The sequence below is a fragment of the Pinus tabuliformis genome, chromosome 4_1 (assembly GCF_031772625.1).
Source record: "Pinus tabuliformis cultivar Carrire ecotype Pingquan chromosome 4_1, CPIR1, whole genome shotgun sequence".
Classification (NCBI taxonomy): Eukaryota; Viridiplantae; Streptophyta; class Pinopsida; order Pinales; family Pinaceae; genus Pinus; species Pinus tabuliformis.
In genome coordinates, this window is record NC_142303.1 from 333,779,857 (window position 1) to 333,804,539 (window position 24,683).

Below are 24,683 nucleotides of genomic sequence, written 5' to 3' on the forward strand. Positions count from 1 at the left end.
AAGACTCGCCAAGATCTTACAAGATTTTATAATTGAGTAAAATATTCGCCATGCCTGGTGAGAGATTCGCCAAAAAATTATATATACATATTATATTATTGATAAAATCGCCTTCCATTTTTCCTATATACCATGGAGATTCGCCCATTTATTATATTTATAAATTTAGGGGGGGTTCTTAAAATTTTCCCTGCTCATTAAACCATTTCTTCATACATCCCAACAAATATTCCTCACAACATAGATTCCTCATTCCTCATTCCACATGCCCTTTCGACTAGCTAGCAATAAAATAGAACCCTATCCTTGTTTTATAAAGGCATAATTTACCAACAAATTATTAATGTCTTCACCTAAATTTTTAGATGCAAATATTAGGTCCTTGCTTTGCCCTTTTTTGAAGGACATCCTAGGACAATGCTTTCTTTGCTAGGGATAACCACATAAATATTTTATGTTTAAAGGTACCTTGAATTTATAGATTTTCCCCATTACCAATATGCCTCTCCATTTCCTTCCTTAATTACAACCTTGTAATCTAGACTATAATAAAATCACCATTTGTTGTGGTTTTAAACTATACTAAAGAGTCATCCTCAATTCTTAACTGGCTATAGGCATAGGATAACCTGTAAGTGTAAGATATATAATGGTCAACATGAATACCCTCCAATATTAGTACTCATTAGGACCAAGAGGGAAACAAAATTGATGCATGCCATTATTTAGTCAATAAAGGGTATGTTGCGGCCAATATGAATGATAATTAAATGAATATATAACCAACTTTACCTATCATAAGCTTCCGAAAGGTTGATATTATCACCATATATTGCATCTTCTTAGTCTTGATTGAGTGGAGGGCTTCTTGAGCTAGTTCTGTAGCATCACGAATATATATATATTTCTTAGAAAACCAAACTACTGCTTTGAGATAACATAGGAGAAGACTACCTTCAATATTTGGAAGTGAATTTTGAGATGATTTATTTAGGGTGTTACAAAGAGAGATGAATGTGAACACCTAAAATTATTTAGGATATTTGGAAATTAGAGCTATGAAGGTAGAGTTAATGGATCCAACGACTTGTCCTAACAATGCAGATTATTCTATGACTTTTAACAAATCCTCCTCTAGAAGATCACAAAAACTTTGGTAAAAGTCAATAAAAAATTTAGCTTGGCTTGAGATTTTATCCTTTTGAAATCATTTTGGTATTAATTTTAACTTAACCTCGGTTATTTTATACATTAGATCCTCATTAACATCTTCATCAACAAACCTTGGGAAGAATGAGGCTAGCTTAATTATCTTTGCCACATTTTCTCCTTCAAAATTATGATAAATGCTTTTGAAACAGGAGAACCATAATTTTGCAATATCCTTAAATATTATTAATGTTATCCCATATCCCTCTTGACGAGGTCCAAACCCTCATAGTCCCCACTAGCTGTGACACTGTAAGATCCCTCGACAGCCAACTAGGTCTATAACTTAAGTTACCCAAAATAGGGGATTTTTTTTTTCTCTTTTATGATTAATTTGTATATATATTCATAATTACACCATATATATATATCTAATTTTTTTTCCCCTGGGAAAAAGTCGTAATTTCTATTAAGTTGAGAAATTACATTTTGCACATGCCGAAGCATTCAAGAAGAGGCAGCAGTGCCTATCGAGTTCTGTCTGTAAACTGTTTAATCAAAAATAAACATCATTCTCCACGCAGGGAGCTGTCCAAAAAAGATACTGTAAAGTATAACAAAATTTGTGTCTGATGCTCTTCGCAGAGAGCCATATAGATCTATAAATATTTACAGCAAAATTACAAAATTATGAAACTGTAAATGGGCCTTAGCGCCCGATTTCCATCTGGTCATCAAAGGGCCTATGGTAATACTGGTAGAAAGACCCTTCTCTCACCTCCTGAATCAGCCAATTGTCTCCTTGCCTGTGCGCTGCCTCTTTGGAAAGATGGTCAGCATCAGTGTTTTGTTCCCTGTAGATATGAAGACAAGTAAATGAGTCAAAAGAAGTTATCAGCCTCTTTGCCTCATCAAGAATGTGCCTTAATGTAAATGCATGACAATGTGATGCACCAGACAGCCAATTGCATACAATTTTGGAATCACCAAATAACTGGAGATGTCTACAGTTTTTAAGAATGGCAAAATGAATGAGGTGTTTTGCAGTGCATAGTTCAGAGAAGTTATTGGTTCCTCTGCCAAGATTGATTTGTATCTTATAGCTGTGTGATTCATTAAGGTGAAGAATAGCTCCTCCCCCACACCCCACCTCCTGAGCTGAACCATCAAAAAAACCCCAAGGTTTTGATTTGTCAATGTCCAGTTGTCTCATTATGCGGATAGGACCAGTATGTTCTTCATTCGGGATTAAGTTATACTCTGCAATGGTATGAAGAAGGATAGTATGCCAGTGAGGGACCTTCAGGTTGAATATGGCCTGGTTTCGGGCAATCCAGATAGCCCAGCAAGCAAGAGGCGGTAAATTAATAGCTTTCCCCGAATGTTCGGTATTCCAGTTTTCCCATGCTTCCATGATACTGCTTCCATGCCAATGTTTCAGATGCGAGAAATGAGAGATGAGGTCATTCCAGAAGCGAACAGTAATCCTGCAGGTCAGAAATAGATGTAATGTGCTTTCTTCGTCCTGGTGGCAGAGGTGGCACCGGAATGGGCCGTGGAAGGAGCGCTTCATCAAATTGGTGCCTGTGGGTACTTTGTCGAAGATGATATTCCACAAGAGCAGTCTAGAACGCGGGGCAGACTTGAGCTTCCATAATGACCTCCAAGTTGGCTGAATGACGGGAGGTAAGTGAGTCTCCATGAGCTTTAAATAGCCGAGTTTCGGGGTATAATATCCATGTTTAGAAAAAGCCCAAATGATTTCGTCGGGGCCATCTGTAAGTCTGATAGGGCCTGTGATAGTGCATCCGTAAATACAGTCCATTCATCGTGCCATTGCGCCGGAATGTCAAGTGCTTGTGCACTGGTCCAAGCTTGATGAAGAAATGATGAGTTGGCCTGATCCCCAATGTGCATGATGTGAGTGATGCCCCTATCATTAAGGTGTTGGATGATGCCTGCAGAGAGTCTGTGAGTATTTCCACATCCAACCCAGGGATCCAGGCCAATACGAACAGCATTTCCAGCCTTGATGCGCCAAGTTAAACTATCTCGGAGTAAAGGTAGGGTACCAATGACAGCTTTCCAGATGGAAGATATGTTATGATGCACTCTTCGTTCACTACATATCCAGTCCATCACATTCATAGGCCATATGTATTTTGCGCTTGCAACTTTGGTCCATAGACTTTCTGAGGTGAGTAGCTGCCAACCAAGTTTGGCAGCCAGAGCTCTAGAGAAGAGGTCAAGTCGCTTGATTCCCCATCCCCCCCCAGTGCTTAGGTCTTGCAATAGTGTCCCATTTCACCCATGCAAATATCCTACCCGACTGGTGACCCTTCCAAAGAAACCTGCTACAAATATGCTGTAATCTGTTGAGAATACCCTTCGGTATCCAAGTCAGGGCCATCCAGTAAACTGGAGTGGCCTCAATCACTGCCTTGATAAGAATGAGCCTGCCTGCACGGGAAAGATAACGGTGATACCAAACTTGTAATCTCTTTTCCACTTTGGCAATCAGCCACAACCAGTCAGCGATCCTGTAACCATTAGGCTTCAATCGGAAGCCAAGATATTTAATACCATCTGCCAGAGTCAGGTTATTATAAGGAAATCGCTGATTTGCAAAAGCAATTTCATTGACAGAGCATCCATATGAGGTGATGGAGGATTTCTGTACATTGATCATCATTCCAGTAGCAAGTTGAAAAAGATGAAATGAGTTATGGAGGGTGGTAGAGTCTCCAATGCCTCCATTAAGAAAGATAAGGATATCGTCAACAAAAAGAAGGTGTGTGAGGATGAGATGATCTGTAATCTTGATTCCAGTAAGTATTTGTCTATCACGAGCAGAAGAAAGTATTCTACTCAGCCCTTCCATGATGAGTAAAAACAACAGGGGGGAGAGAGGGCAACCCTGTCTAAGTCCTCTCTCAGAAGTAAAGAAGGAGGAGGCTTCCCCATTCAGAAGTACACTGTAAGAGACATCTGTGATGCAGCTCATGGTCCATTTGATGAACTCATAGGGGAAGCCCAGATGAGTAAGAAGCAGCCTCAGATAAAGCCAATTGGTACGATCAAATGCTTTGGAAAGATCAACCTTAAGGATCATACCTTTCTATTTTTTGATATGCATGGTATGCAGCAGTTCTTGAGCGGAAGCTATGGCCTCATGGATCTGGCGATGGTGAAGGAATGCAAACTGTTCTGCAGAGATGTGCTGAGAAAGTATAGGCTTGAGCCGGTTGGCAATGGTTTTAGCAATGATCTTGTAAAGGCAATTGCAGAGTGATATAGGCCGGAAGTCATCGAAAGTGCAAGGGGCGTTTGACTTGGGAATAAGAGCTATGAAGGTAGATTTAATGGCAGAGGAAATGCGACCTCTTTTTCTGCTATCTTCAACTACATTCAGGAGGTCTTGGCCCATGAGATCAAAGAATGCAAGATAGAATTCTATGGTCCATCCGTCAGGTCCAGGACTCTTGTCTTTCTTGAACCATTTCAATGTAGCTTCTAATTCTGCCATCGTCACTTCCTTCTGCAGTTCATCTGCATCTTCCTGCTCGATGTATCTGGGAAAAAGTTCGGCCACTCTCATAATTTCCATGATATTTGCCTGTGCAGGTGCTCTATAGATGCCTCTGAAATGTTCGGTGGCTAATCTGGTTAGGTTCCGTTGTGAAGTGATAGAGTCCCCTTGAGCATTCCTTAGTTCCCAGATAGTATTGATTACTTTACGCCCATTTGCAAACTTATGATAAAATTTAGTGTTTGCATCTCCTTCAGTGAGCCATATAGCTCTGCTTCTGAGTCTCCATCCTTCTTCTCTTTCTTTCAGAATTTGAGAGCGCTTAGCAATCAGGGCAATGTAATTCTCCTTACAAGCCGCTGAGGGGTAAGTCCCATCAGAGGATTCCTCAAATTCAGCAATGACCTTTTCAGCTTCCCTGAGAATTAAATTATCCTGAATTCGCTTGTGGTGAGCCCAATTCTTGGTGAGTTGCTTAAGTTCCTTGAGTTTCCTCACGAATCCCTCTGAGATATCCTCATCATCTCTGATAGCATTTGTACGCCAATAGTTATGCACCAGTTGTATAAATGAGGGATCTTGTAGCCAAGCTGCATTGAACTTATAGGGGCTCTTAATCTTGTGGGCAATATCTTCAGCTTCTAAGAAGATAGGACGGTGATCAGATATGCCCCCTGTGCCAACCCATTGCCGGACTCTAGGAAGTACATTGACTAGGGCTTCCTTAATGAGGAATCTATCTAGCCGCCTAGCAAGGCTCTGATCACCACTCCTGTTATTGGTCCATGTGAATTGGAGCTTGGCAGACGGTATGTCAACCCAGTGATGGTCCTCCAGTAAGCTGGAAATAGTATCGGAAAGAGAGTCGATTTGAGCAGAGTGTCCCCATGATTCACTATAACCAATAGAGAAGTTAAGATCCCCTCCAAGTATAATGTTGTCTGCCTGAAACAGCTCCGAAGTAAGAAGGTTACTCCAATAATTAGCTCGGTCAGAACAGGGACCGTATACATTGATTATCCTGATGTCATTAACAGCTGTATGAGTGCAGATGTCCATTCCAATAAACCCTCTCCCTCCAAAAGTGTTCTTGATCTCCATAACTTTATTATCGACCCCAATTGCCAAACCCCCTGATCTCCCAGACGCATCCAAAGCATGGAAGGTCCAGGAAGGAAGCCAGCCAGAGAGAGTTCGAATGAGGGGGTCAGCATGACATAGAGTCTCTTGAAGGAAAACGAAGTCCATCTGTGCTGTAAGGAGAAGTCTCCTGAGGGCTAGTTTTTTGGTTGAACTAGCAAACCCCCGGCAGTTGAAAGACAAAATTTTCATTAGGGAATGGGAACAGGGCCGTTCCTTGCTCTAAGGGCCCGAATGATGGTTTGCTGTCGCCCCAGGGCGACCTCAGAGTCAGCAGTGTGTCTAGCCTTGGATATACGGGAGGGTCTGCCCCTGGAGGCCTTATGAAATGGAGTTTGACTGAGATCAAATCCAACAGCATCAGGTCCTCGGTCTTTAGAGCGGGGCCGGAGGGAGTAGCGGGGCGGAGATGGAGATGTGATACGAGAGGGGGAGGCCAGCGACAAAGAGATTCTGGATGGAGGAGCCACCGGTGAGGGCTGTGGAATGGTGCAAGAGAGAGAGGAATGCGAGTGATTATGTATGGGGTGGGGCGCATGTGGAGAAGAAGGATATAATGAAATGCCGGATGCAGGTGCAGATAAATGAGAAGATATGCCCAAAGTCATACATGAAGTAGGATTGGACAGAGAAAAGTAAGGTGACTTACCCGAAAACGTCAGATCCTCATGTCCAATGGTCGTCTGCGGATCAGACGGGACCGGCTACGGATCAGAGGGTACCCCAGCATCTCCATCAGTTCCAGCTTTCTCAGGTTCTTCCACGATCGGAGGGGGTACCGGTGCCTCAGTGTTCTGATCAGGCTGGTTCTTAGGTTGGGTGTCCCGCGGCTGAGGAGCTGCATCTTCAGAGCCGAATGTACCAGATTTCTGGAGAAGTGGGCAGTCTTTGTATAGGTGGCCCACCTTGTGGCATCGGCGACATCTATATGGGACTCCTTCATAGTCGATGATCTGCCTGCGTTCAGTATCCCTCCATTGGATCGTAATGTGTTCCAGAAGGCCCCCTCTCGTGTCCAGATTAATGAGAATCCTGGCGTATGCCATCATTCCAGTCTGCAGATAGGATTTATCATATCCCATATAAACACCGATAGCATTCCCAATCCTCTTAAAGATGTCCTCTGACCAGTACTGGAGTGGTAGACCAGGTAGCCGAATCCATACTGGTCCAATGCCAATTTGCTCCGTCTCAGGGTCGAAGAGAGGAGTCCATCTTTTCAGGAGCACCGGTGCATGGTCAAAATGCCAGTATGATGAGAGTACCCAGTTAGTATGGTCTGCACGCGCGAATCGGAGTGCGAACCATCCCCGCACGAAGGTCTGCACAAATGGGATATCAACCAGATGGTGACCCCAAACATCCGCTGCCCACTGCTTCAATCGTGCAGCCGAGTAACTACGGCCACGGATGCGACCGACCAAGACACGGTCCGCAAAATCCATGGTCTCACCCCAACGAATGTCTTCTTCTAACCGGAGAAATACGTCCTCCTCCCTGGACTTAAAACACTTATATTTCCGCTTAGGGCCCCTGGGGGGGGATGACGAAGGGGATGAGTAGGCAGAGTTGGGTTCTCCGACTGTAAATTCGGGTGCCCAGTCGGAAGGGGGTGATCAAGAGGGTCAGAAGACGAAGGTGCTCCAGTGAGAGGAGGAACAACGGTAAAACAGCCAGGCGAGATCTCGAAAGAGACAGGGATGCCAATGGAAGGTCCTGGGAGGGAAGGGTTGTGGTAATGAAGGGGGATAGAGTTCGAAACCAGGGGAAAAAAACCAGGGTTAGGGATGATACCGCTCGAAACAAACCCTAGATTAGCCGGAGAGTGCGGGGGAGTGGTAAGAGCGGGCCAGGAAGGCGGTTCGTCCGGGAGAATAACAGGAGGAACTGAATGCGGTTCAGAGGACGGAAACGGCGGAAATGGAGCAGAATAATCCGAGCTGTACATACCTCCAGATGCGTCAAGGGGGGTGCGCCAAATGGAGACCCCTTCCAATGGGTCCGCAGAGTAATCGACGGCTTCAATGTCTTCCATTGCCAGCTGCACCTAGGATCTGCAGACACCTCGAAACGGAAAGTAGCTGGGGGAAAACGACAGTTGTGAGGCCGTCCCGAGCAGTAGAGGATGTTCCGTCGCAGTTACGCCGTTAGTCGTGATGCGGGCTCAGATCACCATGAAGTTACCAGCAGGTGAAACGGCGGAGCGGTTAGGGTAAACAGTCACAGCGGAGAGCGGAACGGAGACGGGAAGGTGGTTCATGCACGGTCTGCAGGGTCCAGGAAGACCTAACCATAGCCCTTGCAAACCCTAGTTCGTCCGTACTCCATCCTTCTCCAGCCAGACCCTTTTGAGTTACACTAATAACTTCATGATTTTGTCTTCATCTCCCTATATTATGCTCACATATAGCTTAATTTGGAAAAATAAGTAACCCATTATCCACACATCTTTTCTTTTCTTGCAAGGAACAAACATCACATGTAGTGTAATCAAGGGAATTGTAAATTAAAAGATCACCTATATATCTAATTAATATATATAAGTTTTCAATTAAATAATATAAATTTTTAAGAAATACTTGAAAATATAATTAAATTGTCTCAAATCCAACTATGATATTAAAACTTAATTTTAAATCATAAAATATGACTTCACACATAAAACCCATCCACGTTTCATACAAGCATTGAAAATAGATCCATATTATTTCTATATGTTAACAATACTCTATATAGACTTTGTATCATGCTTTTGGCCTTTCATAGAACATGAAAACTAAAAACATTAATTCTTGCATAAATTATAAGTCTTCCAAAAATGAAGAAGAACTCATCATATCCAAAAACATTCATTCCATGTAACACAGAGTTTAGATATTAACATTTGATCCATTAATTTGAAGAATCTTTCTTTGCAACAATACCCTATATTTTAAATATAATATTCTCTTAGAGTCTTTATCTACTTTATCTTTATTCTCTTAAAATTAATCTCTTTATCTACTCTAAGAATCTTTCATAAATACCATAAATATTACAACAGTGTATATATATATATATATATATATATATATATATATATATATATATATATATATATATATATATGTATGTATTTTAAAGGAAAAATCCAACATAATTCTCATTTCAGTTTTTAAAAAGTAAGATACAATTTCCAATACTTAATAAATCACATTCAATTTCAATTACTTAATAATATGGTAATATTTATATTACTTTAAAAGGATTAAAAACAAGAAGATGTCATTGAATCTCAAGCTTAGTAAAATTAATCTAATTTAATATTGGAATAACATCCACATCCCTGTCAGGGAAGGATACCAAAGTATGGTGTCCATAAGTGACAGGGCATAATTACCAAAATTTGTAATATTTGAACTAATTTACAATTTCATGTTGCATGAAACAGAATCAAAGTATATCTTGCCAACCTACAGAAAGGCTCAAAAGTATTATTTTCAACGAGAGTCCAAACAAACAAAACAAATTTTTCTTTCACATTTTCCAAACAAAAATACTCGTGTGAGCTTAGGTTTGGTGTCATGTAGAGTGCAACATTAAAATAATAATAAATGATTTAAAACCCATTTCAAAATCAACTATTGGTAAAATAACCAAAGATCCCAAAGTATAAAACGTTTAGTAGTACAAAATATTACAAAGTTTATCTTCTTTTAAAAATTATCACTGTCTATTTTTGACAAAAATAAAAACTTTAAACTACATAATGCAAATGGATAAATCATAAAGTCTCATTTTCCAAGAATGCATATAAAGATTACCAAGGTTATAAAAGATTACCAACATTATAAAATATTACCAAGGTTAACTTCTTTCATAAACCAATACTTTTGGCAATAATGAAAACTTCAATCTATATATTGAAAAAGGAGGAATCATAAACTTTTTATAGTAAAAGTTACAGATGATTACCACACTAATTTATCTCGTAACGTTTTCTAGTAAAAGTTACAAAGATTACTACACTAATTTACGTTTTCTAGTAAAAGTTACAAAGTTTACCACACTAATTTATCTCACAAACTAGTAGGTATATCACACATTAACCAAGGTAAATGTAACACACCAATATATACACCCATCAAACTAAAAGCAGTATCCACCATTGCATTTAGTGATACAACTCTCTAAATTAGCGCATTGACATTGGTAAGAAAAGAAGTAATTAAGTAGAGATATATGTTTTTCTTTTCAGCAAAATCAATAAGCATTAAGAATACTTTCTTTTATGCAAAAAATAAGTGTTATATTTAAAAGAAAATAAGAAGAAACAATGAGCATGGTGCCTTCAAAACAATGGCTTCTAAACTTTGAAACAAGACTTCTGTGAAACACTATTATTAGATAAAAGATAAACATATAACCTTTAAGGAAACCAACTAACCAAAGGAGGATGCGAGAGAATATGAATATGAACATCATCTCTTCCAATTATAATTTATATGACATGCTTTGTTTTTTTCTTCTACTTTTTTTTTACTCGGACAAGTAAACTACAAGCTTAAATTGTAATCCTTCTCCTTTCTTTCTCAACAAAAATTAACAAAATAATAACTCGTTTTCAATATATGCTTTCATAAGAAAAAATGTACAATAAAGAAGAGAGCTGCAAACTGAAAATAAGAACACTACACTTGTAATGGATAGAAGATGTAGGGACTACAATTAACACTACCATATTGTCGGCTCACAACCCATTTAAATAAAATAATTACTAATTGGAGCCACTATTCACCCATTAGTTAAAACAAAAACAATCATAAGATTTTTTAGAATGACAAGAAATATTTAAAAGGTAAACTAGCTACATCTTCATCCAAGAAAGGCAAATTAAAGAAAAATATAACAAACTGGAATTTTTACGTGATACTCAGTCATCTTTGTTCAACAGTTCCGCTTGGCAACTCCAAGTTTAGTAGTTCCACTTGCCAACTCCAACATACCAGTCAGTTTTACCACCCAAGCATACCCAACCATATCGAAGGGAAACATTTTTCCTTGAATCCCTGAGCCTTATGAGCTCACGAATAGTACCAAACTCAACAATAGTGAGAATCATTGGGAAAAATAAGGAAGCTATCTTATCTTCCTCTAACACCACTTAGTTTCCATCAAACTCCAACATAGTAGTTAGTTTTACCACCCAACCATATCCAAGGGAAACATTTTTCCTTGAACCCTTGAGCCTTATGAGCTCACGAAGAGTACCAAACTCAACAATAGTGACAATCATTGGGAAAACTAAGGAAGCTATCTTATCTTCCTCTAACACCACAAAGTTTCCATCAACCAGGCAAAAATATTGGGATTTTAAATTTAGGAATTTAGTAGTCATTTCGGCAGCATCTCCCTACTCTTCCTGGTATCCCCCTCCATGGGAAAATTCTTTCAATATTTATAAGCATTGAGTGGAGTGACACCTCACCACCTTCATGCAAAAATTAACTTATTTTTAATTTATTATAATTCATATTATTCACCACCCTCCTTGAGGTGGCAACCTCTCATTTTTTTCTTAATTATTTAATTACTTTAATTATCTAATATTCATCCCCCATGTGTCATTTTTAGAAAAAATTCTATTATTGATTTTTCAAAAATAGGTAATTAATATTTTAAAATAATTTTTATTCAAATGACCCTCTAAAGTGGGTAAATTGGAATTAATTCAAGTGAAAGTTTAACTTAGATTAATTCACCTGGTTGATGTAATCCCTTAAGTGGTGTTTATTTTCAGTCAGAGAATAGGAATTCCACACTCCTATTGTGCACCTCTCTGGACTTGTTAGGACTTCACACCCTTGCCCTGTACCTAGGACTCTGTGTCCTAGTAGAATCAAGACTCCACACCTTGATCTTTTAGAAAGTTAGGATTCCATGCTCTAATCTTTTCCATAGATTCTCATCTATGATTCTTTCAAGCTCCATGCTTTTCCTCAAGGTACTGGTTGTGAGCTCATATGCATTTGATGATCTGTTGGCAAGTTCTTGTTTCCCCGGACCTCCACGGTCATTTATTATCTGAGCATCCTTCTCGACAAGTAACTAAGTTCCTTGCCAATTCATACTAAATACATAGTTAAGCATACATAATCATGTAATTCATATATCATTAACAAGATTATGGTCAATTAACTACTCCACATAGTAGCTTTTGTTCATGTGTCACAATCATAGACCATCATTCATGTCATGCACCCAAGTCAAAATAGGATGCCAAAAGAGAAACATCGATAATATGCACTTAACCAAAATACACAACCATAGATATTATCATAAGCATGCAAAAACCATGTGACCCAAACTAGGTCTATAGTGTACAAGCATATACATAAGTCTGACATATATAATCTTTATACACTCCATCAAAATCACCCTCCATGTGTCACCAAAACTAACTAACTAATAAGGGACACTACATACTCCCCCTCTTGGGCTAAACTTGGCCCTAAGTTTTCCTACAATTATAAGATACTTGGTTCTTTTTAATTCTCTTGTCATAAAGGTTTTATCCTTATGTATAAGTATTTGATATCTTTTTCTTCATGTCAATTCATAACTCAATGCTTTGCTAAAGTGAAATCATCTCCATGGAAACCAAAACATAACATTCTTAATCAAGTAGGAAATATATCCATACTATATTAGATGTGTTTCAATATGTAAAATGCCAAATATTTCTATATCAAAACCAACCATACAATTTAGAATACCATAACAAGATAAGATTGTATGTAATTGATATGAAATCTACTTAAGTTACTATAATATCTTGACATTCCGCATGTTTTTCTTCTCGTAGTTCCCATTAATCCTTCATGTGTCATCTTTTGGGTTCTATAGTATATTGAGCTTTCCAAGCTATAAATAGCTCCCACATTTGTTTTATAACAACATTTATGGTCCATCCTATAATATAATAAAACTTGCATGCCAAGAGGTAGCAAATCTTACATATACAATTGCGTGCCAAGAGGTAGAAAATCTTACATATACAATTGCATGTCAATCTAGTTACCAAACATGATATAAATAATGACATATGTTTTCTCACTCTAAATTTACCCTTTTCATTTCACAAGACATAGATGCAATCACAAATCTTTTGAACCAATTACTATTTTTACCAGAAGTTTAATCCTAAGAATGAAAACAATTTGAAGCTCAAAGCACAAGTATTTTAACTTCTCAGGGTAAAGTGTCAACACCTACTTTGTACCACTAACGAATTTCATTCCAACATATCAATTTGCAATCTTTCAATCGAAGACAACTCATAAAGTAGATTACGTATAACATTATATCAACACCCATTTCTCAATTACTCATGCTTTCTATTCAATAGCTAGGTAATTCATTTGGTTTTTGACCTTATTTCTTAACATTAATACACACATATATATAAAAAATAAAGAAAACCTTAAACAAAGCTATGAAAACCATACATTTCTCCAACTATGAATAATCATGTTGATTTTAAGTAAGATTTACACTATCAAAATGACATTTCTAGCTCAAAGCTAAGCTTCATTTCTTTTTTATTTTATTTCTGTCTTTGTTTTTTTGTTTATAAATATGAATTAGTACCCTCTCAAAATATTACAACCTTTTTGTAGGGTTACTCACTACTCATACAACTATACAACCCAGGGAAAATTCCTAAATCCAACAATTTCTTCCATTCCAGATACAATAGAATCATATTAGGTTTCTAAATCATGTAACAATTCCAATTCATAAAAAATGTGATCTCACTCTTCTTCATATTTTCCCTCAAAAATATCTTTTTTTTTTGTGCTAAAGTAAGTCCTTCTATTCCAAATAAAATAAAAGTTACATAATGTACAAAATGAGGATCAGTTGCCCAAGAAAAAGCCAAGCCTCACAAAGCCTCGGTCCACAAACCAAGACTCGGGCCCCATAGATTTAGTCCACAAAGCCTCTATCCATAAACCAAGACACAGGCCCCATAGATTCGGTCCACAAAGCCTCTGTCCATAAACCAAGACTCGGTCCACAAAGCCTTGGTCCACGTTATCACCGAAGACCCACCAAACAACATGACCATTCAATCAAGCCTCGAAGATCTAATGGTCCAGGTGTTAGTTTGGGTTTCCATCAAGCTCACATATTAACAACAAAAACAGACCCGAAAAGAAAAGTGAACTACCACTAGAAACCATTTCGGGTCTGAATGGGGAGATAACCTCTGGTCAGTTTAGCCACCCGAAATGCACCAGATGCATGCGATTCCATAAAGCCTTTCCAACTAGCGTGGAACTTAACTGCGCCTACGGACTCGAAGCTTGATAGAGACATCGTGTAATCGCATTTCGAGTCTGCTTGGAAGGTTAACCCTCTAGCAATTTGCCGCGCGAAGTACATTGTATTTCTGTGATGACCTGCCCACTCTTTAATGAAGATCGCGACACCAAACATTAAAAGGCTACATTCAATGTTTTTATGATACCTTTGAAGACTTGTTCTATAATTAGTTTTCGGCCCAAGAAACTTAGGAATGTAGAGATTCATGTCCAAATTCCTGCCCGATAACCAGAGTAAAAATCTAGATCCATCCTTGACCTCCTGCTCATACATCTTCCTCATGTTGACCAAAAGTCCTATGTTCTTGAAGAATGCCCTGCTCATACCTCATCCTGCTTATTTCCTTGTCTAAGGTTGCTTGTTTATGGCATTCATCCTGCAATCGACCTTGTGGAGTCTCTGACCATTCATATATTTCATTGTTATTGGTATAGAGAATGCCTTCATTAGCCATAATATCCGCTAACCTGTTGGTTGTTCTTTGCACATGAAGGAAACTAAGGGTTCTCATGGTGCATAGGTGGGATTGAATAAGTTGATAGACTTGCAGTAATCTCCAGTGTTTCGATACTTTGTCTGGCACTGAGCCATTGCATATTTTCTTGACTGAATTGATTATCAGTTCAGAATCAACTTCAATTATGGTATTATGTAAGTTAGAGTCCCTTAAGATTTCTAGGAATTTCTCAAGGGCCATGAGCTTTGCCATATTATTAGTGGCTTTACCCAAATGACTATGAAAAATGGCTTTTATTAAACCCTTGTCATCTCTAATTACACCTCCATAACCAACAATGCCAGGGTTTCCTTTTGAGGCCCCATCTATATTGCACTTCATAAAACCATGGGGGGGAGATTGCTAGAAATCTTTAGCTGTTATATGACTTAGGGAAGAGCCCCTGAAGGCCCAAATGTAGAAGTATCTGCATATCCTGATCATGAGGTTGGTTCTCGGGGGGGGGGGGTTTATAAGACTTCCTACAGTCCCTTTGAGTTGTCCTATGATCTGACCCATAATGCTCTGGGCAAACCCAATCTTGTTCTTGAAGATTCTATTGTTGCATTCTTTCCAGACATCCCAAATTAGAAAGCTAGGAATTAGCTCCAGAGCTTTGATGATTATTTCATTTGCAGAGAAATTTCTCCTCTAATTCCTCAAAGTGTTGTTGATGTTGCCAATGTCCCTGTCATAATGTTTGATGATTGAAGCCACCCAATTCCACAAGGTGGAGGTGAATGTGTAGAGGTTGAGAAGGTGTTCCATAGTTTCTTCTTGCAATTTGCAAAGCTGGCATCTTAATGGACCAATTACACCTCTCTTCCTCAAGTTTTCCCATGTTAGAATCTTTTTATGTTGCACCAACCACATGAACATTTTGATTTTCATCCAGTTTTGATTCTACCATAGGTCCTTCCATACCGTGTTAGGGTTTGGAAAGTCAAGCCCAAGGGCTATTCCCTTGGCCTCTTTAAGGTTAAAGTTACCTTCATTGTTTTTTCCCCATCTCAGTTGGTCTGAAGATGTTGAAATCAAAATCTTTCTCTGTTCCAAGATGACTGTGAGAGCTTCTGCCTGGGCCTTCCACGGCGAGTCCTCACTGTAAATTAGGTTCTTCCATACTCTCCATTTTCCTTCGTTTCTATCCTGCTCCTAGAATTCATTTACCTATGTAACCCTTTGTCATCGGTATCCTTCTTAAGATTGTTAAAATCTTCTCTCAACAGTTTTGGTTCCTGTTGCCAATTGTCTTCCCAAAACCAAGCAAGGTTTCCATCTCTGATTTCCCAGAAACTATGTTTTTGAACAATAGCTTTTGTTCCAGATGTGGGAGCCTTTGATGATTCCAGACATTTTGATGTGCTCCCTGTCTTGCCAATTGTTTTCATATTTATGTTTCCATACCTTTGCCAAAGGGGCATTTGATTCCTTTAGCCATCTCCACCATATTTTTTCCCCCCAAAACTTTGTTTAGGGTTTTAGGGTCATCAAGTCCCAAACATCCATGTGTCTTAGGCTTACAAATATTTTCCCAGGCTACCAAAGCCCATTTCTTTTTCTCTTCCCCTTTGCCCCAAATAAAATCTCTTTGAATATTTCTAATCTGTTGCATAAATTCTTTAGAAGCTGGGAGTGCTGAAAACATGAAAATAGGAATAGTTTGTAGGATGGCTTTTGTAAGAACTAATATTCCTACCAAATTCAAAGACCTGATTGTCCATTTCCGGATTCTATCTTGGAGTTTATTAATAATAGGCTCCCAAAGTATCTTGCTTAGAGGTTTGTCTGTTAGAGGAACTCCCAAATATTTGGAGGGTAGCATTTCTCTTTGAAAACCTAGAATTCTGTTGAGGTTTCTCTATATAGAAATATCAGTATTAAAAAAAAAAATCTTTGATTTGGTAAGGCTTACCTTAGCACCTGCAGCCATAGCAAAGTCTTTTAGAATTTGTTTGAAGGCATGAGCTTCTTTGACCGTAGGTGTACCCTACTGCATGGTGTTGTCCACAAATTGTTGATAAGTCAAAGCATCCCCATTTAGGGTGAGTTTGAGCCCCTAAATTTTGCCTTCTACTTTGGCAGCTTTGATCACATTACCCAACCCTTCCATCATGAGAATAAAGAGGAAGGGTGAGAGCAGATCTCCTTGTATTAGTCCTCTTGTAGGCTTAAAGGTTTTGGATGGTGAGCCATTCAACAGTATTGAAAAACTTGAGGTGGTAACAAGGGTCATTACCCATCTTATCCAGTTATGGTCTAAGCCATATGCTTTTAGAACTTCCTTGATGTATGCCCAACTAAGCCTGTCATAAGCCTTTTCTAGATCAAGTTGTATGATCATACCTGTCTGCTTATTGCTCTTCAGTGAGTGGACCACTTCGTGAGCTTGAATGATATTGTTTAGAATTTTTTTACCTTCCACATATCCAGTTTGCTCCTCATACACTAGAGTTGGAAGAAGGGGCTTAAGACTGTTTGCAATTATTTTGGAAATAATTTTGTACACCACATTACATAATGCTATGGGTCTAAATCTATCTGGTGTCATAGCATTCTCCTGCTTTGGAATCAAGGATATGAAAGAGGTGTTGAGCCCCTTCAAAACAATTTTGTTTTACCTTGAGTCTTCCACCACCTCCATAATATCTTGCTTGACTATGTTCCATCATGCTTTGAAGAAGTCAACATTGGAACCATCCAAGCTTGGAGCTTTCCCATTTTGGATCTCTTTAATGACTTCGCTAACCTCCTGTTCATTCACTGGCCTGTTAAGATTATAATTATCTTCTCTTGTCACAATCTTAGGAATGTGCTTAGTGAAATCATTGATGAATTGTGATCTGTCAATGAGAGGATCCTCTACTATGCCTTGGAAATGTTGAACCAGAGCAGATTCTATTTCTTTGTGGGTATTGAGCTGATTTACTTGCGTATCTTTCATTTTTAAAATCCTATCATGAGACCGATGATCCATGGTGGACTTGTGAAAAACGTTGTATTCCTATCTCCTTCCTTTAACCATTAAACTCTCGATTTCTGCTTCCAGAAGATTTCCTCTTGCCTACATAAGCCTTCCTAGTCCTATTGAAGTGAGTCAGCTTGTTTCTTATCCTCCTCGGTGAATCCCTTTGAGATGAGCTCCTGGTTAATTTCCTGGAGCTTCCCCTCAACTACTTTTTTGGATTCAAAGGTATTGCCAAACTCATTCTTATTCCAATATTTAAGCTTGTGTTTCATGTGTTTCAGCCTCTGCTGCAGAAGGAACATTTTAGTACCCTGAACATTCAAATCTTTTGTCCACCATTTTCCAATATTGTTGTTGAAGTCAGGATGGGTAAGCCAAATGTTTTCAAACCTGAAAGGTCTATTTCTTGGCGTTCCTATAAAGGATGCTTCTAATTGAATAGGCCAGTGATCTGAGCCTCCAAAAGGGGGGATCATAGCTAACAAGTCAAGGCTTGAGAGGATAAGGTCCTTAGAGATAATGAATATATCAAGTTTAGAGGCCACTTGAGGAGCCCCTCCCCTTTTATTATCCCAGGTGAAGATTCCATTATGGGTTTTTGTATCTAGTAACCTCATGTTGGTAATAAAGTTATGAAAAGCTATGGAATCTCTGCCTAGAGATCTAGTCCCACTTTATTTATTTATTTTTTTTTTTTTTTGAGAGAGATTTGATCATATTAAAATCCCCTCCTAGAATCCATGGGATGCTCGGATGTCTTTCTCTTAGCTCCTCCAGAGAGGTTAGAAGCTTGAATTTATCTTCAAGTTTTTGTGGACCATAGACATTTGTGATCAGATAAACTTCCTTGTCCCCCAAAGGTTGGATGATCACTGATAGGTAGTTCCTGGATGCTTCAACATCTAGGATTCCAAGTTTCTGAGGGTTCCACAGTGTAAGGATTCCTCTTGCTGTGTTGTCTACTTTAATTTCCAGATATTCATACTTGATATTAAGCTACTTGCTATATATCTCTCTTATTTTGTCTACAGAACATTTTGTTTCCTGGATAAATACCAAATCTAGTTTTTCTTCCTTCATTCTATTGCTAAAATTTTGTTGTTTCCTTTTACTTCCTAGACCCCTAATATTCCATGTTGTAAGCTTCATTAAGAAAGATTTGTAAATGAGTAACTAGTTAGGTCTTTCATCTTACCTGAGTTGATCATGAGTTTTCCACATTCAATCAGCAGCTCATTCTGTTTTTTTCTTCCTCTTTTCCTTCCTGGTTTCTTGGGAGCTTGTCCCCCTGTTGCCTCCATAGTTTTAACCCCTCCATTATCCTGACTATCATAGTTTCTTTTGACCCCAATACCCTTTACCTGTGTTCTACAGAGGAGGAGATGTTGTACTTTGTTAAATTCATCTTGAGGTAGTGAATCCACTCCTTTGGTGGTTCCTTCCTCCAGGAACTTTTCTAGATCGAGATGCTCCCTTTCCAATATGTCTTGCAGTTCATGCTCCTCCTTTCGCACTTCACTTGGGGTCATCTCTTAGTCCCTATCAAGTTCCATAGTGTTGGGCTGATCCTCCTTTTGCTGTCTTTTATCAAGTCTATCCTCCATGCTGTCATCCTTTTCCTGCTCTACAGGATTGTTCTTCATTACTTTATTTGTTTTTTCATCCCCCTCTTCTGCTTCTAATATCTTGAACCTATTATGACTAGGTTGTTTTTCCTCATAGATTTTTTTTTGGATTTTTCTCCCTCCTTTTCCTCTGCCTCCCACCTTGGTAATTCTTTCAGTCTCTTTACCTGAGGTTGCTTTGATACTACTCTCCCTTTTAATTAAAGGGTAGTCTCTGAAGAGGTGCTCGTGTTCATGGCATTTTCGACATCTGAAGGTACATGCTCATAGTCCATTGCCTATACCCATTCTTCATCATATAATTCTAGAATTATTTCATATGGAAAAGCCCCAGAAATGTCCATTTCCACACATATTCTGGCAAAGGAAGTATATTTTCTACGCAGAGTGGCCTCTGATATTTTTAAAAAATGCCCTAGTTTATTACCTATGGCTTTTAATGATTATGGCAGCCAGTAATCTAGAGGTAGGGAATATTTTCTTACCCATACTGGCACCGATGTAAATGTTTCTCACTCTGGAACAAACTTCATTACCCATGGCCTCATATAGAGTCCTACAGCCGCATAGAAGTAAGGACCTACTTCAAACACCTTGTCTTTATCCACTAGGTTCGTAAACACAACTGTGAAGAAAACTTTGGATCCAAGGTGTAGATCTTTTTCTCCCTTAGGTTTCCAATGGTTCTTTATCCATGTGTGTAGGGCCTTCTCCGTTGGCCAAAACCCCATGAATTTACATATCACTGCATAAGTTGCCATATGCTCCCTGTGCCCCTGTAATGCTGGATCACTTAACACCACTTCGGGTGTGATGGATGCCTTAGGTTTACATAGTCTTTTCCGACTATTGGGGTCAGCTTTCTGACTGTCTACTCCTGTACGCTTCTCTCTTCTGACTTCCTCCTACATTTCTGCCTGCCTTTGTGCCCTACTGTTTTCCTGTTTTCCTCTTTCTGTACCCCCGGTTTCCGCTTCCATGGGCTTCTTGAAGCGGTTTGATACAACATGACTATAGGAGGGAGTGGAGCTCCCCCCTTCTCATGCCTCCATGGTGCCCAACACTAAAATCCTGCTGCAAACCCTAGTTCCCTGCATTTTCCTCCTCCCCCCTCAAAAATATCACGAGCACATATTATTGTAAAATAAGAACTCAAATAAACTTTTCATTAACCTCATACATTATGCTTTCAGCTAAAATAGAAATAAATAAATAAAATCTAATCATAGACAATGTTTATCTATAACATGTTATTCTCTTAATAATTACGTGCTAATCAAATTTCAAGAAAGTAATTCATCATGTTCATAAACAACATGAATTTTAAATCCATCAGCTAACTAAAAATAGGTTTGAGAAGTTCATGAGTTCAATCCTCATAATTTCTCTAATTAATTTAGTTAAATACAATTCAATCAATATGCAATCCTTAAATTCATTAAGGAGACTATTATGAATTTCCTAGGCACAACAATATGAAATCTTCTTTAAATATGCTAGACTTCATTTGTCATAAGCAAACAAAAAAATATATATCAACTTATTACAATAATCTCTTTCTACATTTTCAAGGATTTAAAAATCAATTTAACCCTACCTCAATCAAGCACATACAAAAAGAATTACAATACTAGAGTATAAATACCTAGTCCACATTTGACTACATATATCAAGATAAGCTATTACAAACATTCTAAACCACCTAATGGTGTACACTATACCAATATTCTTTTCTTCATTTGTAATCTAAGGAAAATAATGCATTTAAATCTCAAACAAATTCTTGTTACGAACATTCATTCCACTAAATTCAAAGTATGCATAATCAACCCTTCTTAATCATGTCCATGAGATTTCATCAAAATCAATTCTTCATTATATACACAAATAATTACTTACCTTACAGATATAAGTTAATATACATTCTACCCTCATACATAACATAACAAGTACATCTTTCAACTTTCCCTAAAATGGTTTCCATAACCATTCACACCTACAAGTCTTTTGAACCCATTTTTTATTAGGCATGACATACCTCAACCTAGTCAACAGTATGAATAATTAAATCAAACAGTTATCTCATTTTCAAAAAAAATAACCCATAATCAACACTTAACAAGATCACAAATTAGATAAAAGAAACCACAAAAATTTCATTCTTAACCATTAATAAGGTCTTCATAAAACATATTTTAACTCTTTAATGTTTGTGCATTAGTTATGCACCTACATTCATAGTTAAAAATGACTTGTTGGGGATAACTTACATTGAGTTCTAATTAGCATGGATAATTTCATAATCAAGATTAGTATGATGAACTCAATCATTACACTAATGAAATTTCAGCCTCATACTTCTTACACAATACCAATCCATACACACTAAGTCTTCATTCCATACTAAGCCATGGTTTTTCTTGGCATGTGTGATTTCATCCGGAAAATGTGGTTTTGTTTTTAAATGGAGACTACACACAGATAGGTCTAAGATAGAATGGTATTTCAATTCTTTTGTGGCTGATCTCTTTACAACTTCTTATAGACTAGTATAAAAAATAGGAAGTGAATTTTATGGATTAATTTCCATTTCCTTTTCTCGATAACTTACTTACATCATTGCCAAAGATTTTTAGTCGTGATGGAAATTCTTTTGGCTCATATATTGTTGACCCCACTATAATACTTTCTTCTTAAATGTTGGACACCAAATCCTCTAAGGGTTAGTGTGGAAGCTGAATAGAGAAAGGAAGTCCAAGAGATCTTGGGATGTGGAACCCAATGGTCACACCATGTACTATAAATGTTTATGTTTTGTTAATAATAAATGTACTCTCATGTTTTATCTTTCATACTCTTTCTTCCATGTGTGTGTTTAACATGGTATCAGAGCAGGCCTATTCCTGCCATGTGTGCGTTTAACATGGTATCAGAGTAGGCCTATTCCTGCCCTTCATAATTACTTTGAGCCATTTGTTTTATGGCCTTTCTGTGCAGGTCAGTTCTGCATTTCATGAATGTTTTATTAGCCATATTTTAGCTGCATTCCCTGCGCACAATTCCCAAAATAGAAAAATTCTGACATACCTCACACTAACACTTCCACTGGTGTGACATACCTGCTCCTGTCGCTGCTGGATACCTGCTCCTGCTGTGGAAAATTTTGCATTGAGACTATTATATGAGCCACTATGTTCTTTGCACACTGCTCCTTTGTCTACGCTCAAAGACTCACAGTCACGCCATCATTACGCGTCATTTTATTCTGTTGAACCTTCTAAATACTGTATCGAAATCTATTTTCTTCATATGTTGTCAACTCTGCAGTTTATATACTCCCAATTGTGTTAAACAATACAACCGATGGTCAGTGTTAATACCATTCCATTCAATACTGCCATACGAGTCCTCGCCTCCTCCCATACACTGTTGAATGCCATTATATCTACATTTTTGAATGGTATAATGTTGCCTGTGTTGGACGTTGTCCATTACCATTGATACGCAATTTATATTAAGGTTGCTAGATTCTTTCCACAAATGTGTATAACTATGGTTGATGCGAGTTGACTCAATGAAAATTTCTCCTTCACATCGAATTTTCAGCCTACTGCAGCTAATTCTTGGTGATGTATTTCCTGCAACCTTGTTTTGGGAGACTTGAAGATTTCTTACTGTCTCTCGCTGCTCAACCCTCGGCCCTCCACACTGTGTTGCTGCTCCAATTGATATGCTGTGGGGAACCATTAAAGATCTACACAAGACCAAATGTTACATCCTTTGCTGCAATTAGACTGCTGGATTGTCAAAATTCTATCTAAGAAGCGGAAAGATGCATTTGAAGGAATGCATGCAAAGGTTGTCCAGGATTGACACAATGTGGAGCAAGCAATGAATCGACTCATTTGATTCAAAATCTAGTTTTGCTGGTAAAATTGTTCTGCACTAAAAATTTTGAGATTTCTTGCTATATAAAACATTTGGAATGGTATATATTAAATTTAACATTGAGAACTAAAAGTGGCATTGATTCATCTTCATTTGACTCAACTACTCTTCCAATTGAATTTTATTTGTGCATTGAAACAAGTGTAATATTGGGCGTTGAATGGAGTATGTTGTTGAAACAATGAGTTCAATCTTTATGATGGCTAGAGGGTCAATATAGCATCCCAAATGCTACACAATGAGAAACCAATTGTTGTGGGTCAAATATTATTGCACAAAGATTTTGTTTGTGCATACACAGTGCAGTAAATAGAAAAATATCAACCTATTTTCTGTTGATTTTTTTGAGACTTGTCTCTAAGGGATCCGTGTTAAGCTGCCGAAGAGAAGTGAGGATCTACACTACAATGAAATCCTTGTAATAAGTTCAGTTTCTAAGGAACCATTATCACTGTCCTATCGTTAATACTGCCCTCGCAACCCATCGTCGTGAAGGCCAAGCTTAGAAGATCAAGGAGGCAGTTTGGGACAGATGTCTCCCCCATAATCACCAGAAATATGTTTCATTCCTTTTCACCTTCCCAGATTTTAATTGCAAAGACATTTGTCATTAGCTGCTCCTAGTGCATACCAACATTGTTGATAGAAAATGAAATACTAGATTGAGCTTCAACAGATTAATGTACTAGAAGTTATTATAGAATGTTATATCGACTTCTCATCATCTTAGAGATGGTTGGTTTCTTCAATATCTTTATCCAGCGCTCATCAATTCAACATATATATCTCACACAGTTCTAAAAGATACATTGATCACTGTATCACAGAAAGATGAAGGTGGACATTATAGTTTTGTATCTGTAGTGTGTTTGGAATGGTTTGTAATGGCCATTGCAGTGCACATGGAAGGATGAAGATTAATTTGCTGGTTAAGGATGTAGCCCTCAATAATCATGGGATGGCTTTCATGTAAAATATATAGAAAAGATGATCGATTTCGTGCCCTTTCATAGAAAGAATAAAATGGCCTTGATTGAAAGAATAATCAAGAGACATGTCAGCTGAACTGTACAATATCATTCATATGAAGTTCATATTGTTGAACCCAGGCCATATCTATTTTGACAGCTCTATATAAAGTGAAATAGTGAATAACGCAACAGTTTCTCCACCAGATCTCGATCATCATGACCAAGAGTTATAGCATGTGGGGTTTTCGATATTTGAACTAATTTGGAGATTGGAGCTTATTAAGAAAGGAGACAAGGTTGGTTCTTCCGAGGCAGTTTTGCTGGCAAAGCCTGGCATTCGGCCATTTTCCTATGGATTGATTGTGCAGTCTGTATACGACAATGGATTGGTATTTGATCGTGAAGTTCTTGATCTCACAGACGATGATTTAATAGAGAAATTTGCTGCTGGTATTTCTAGTGTGACAGCTCTTTCTCTGGCGATCAGTTA

At 38.1% G+C, this 24,683-nt stretch overlaps 3 protein-coding genes across 3 annotated transcripts; all 3 read right to left on the reverse strand.

Annotated features, from left to right (window-relative positions):
• Positions 1-1,858: 1,858 nt before the first annotated feature.
• On the reverse strand, positions 1,859-2,851 carry LOC149175640 (uncharacterized). Its single transcript, XM_089421189.1, has one exon. It carries the CDS (start codon positions 2,849-2,851, stop codon positions 1,859-1,861), a length of 993 nt encoding a protein of 330 aa, XP_089277315.1.
• Positions 2,852-3,394: 543 nt separating this feature from the next.
• On the reverse strand, positions 3,395-4,030 carry LOC149175641 (uncharacterized). The gene has a single exon (XM_089421191.1). It carries the CDS (start codon positions 4,028-4,030, stop codon positions 3,395-3,397), a length of 636 nt encoding a protein of 211 aa, XP_089277317.1.
• A 2,492-nt stretch (positions 4,031-6,522) lies between these two features.
• Positions 6,523-7,263, reverse strand: LOC149175642 (uncharacterized). Its single transcript, XM_089421192.1, has one exon. It carries the CDS (start codon positions 7,261-7,263, stop codon positions 6,523-6,525), a length of 741 nt encoding a protein of 246 aa, XP_089277318.1.
• Between the last annotated feature and the right edge of the window lie 17,420 nt (positions 7,264-24,683).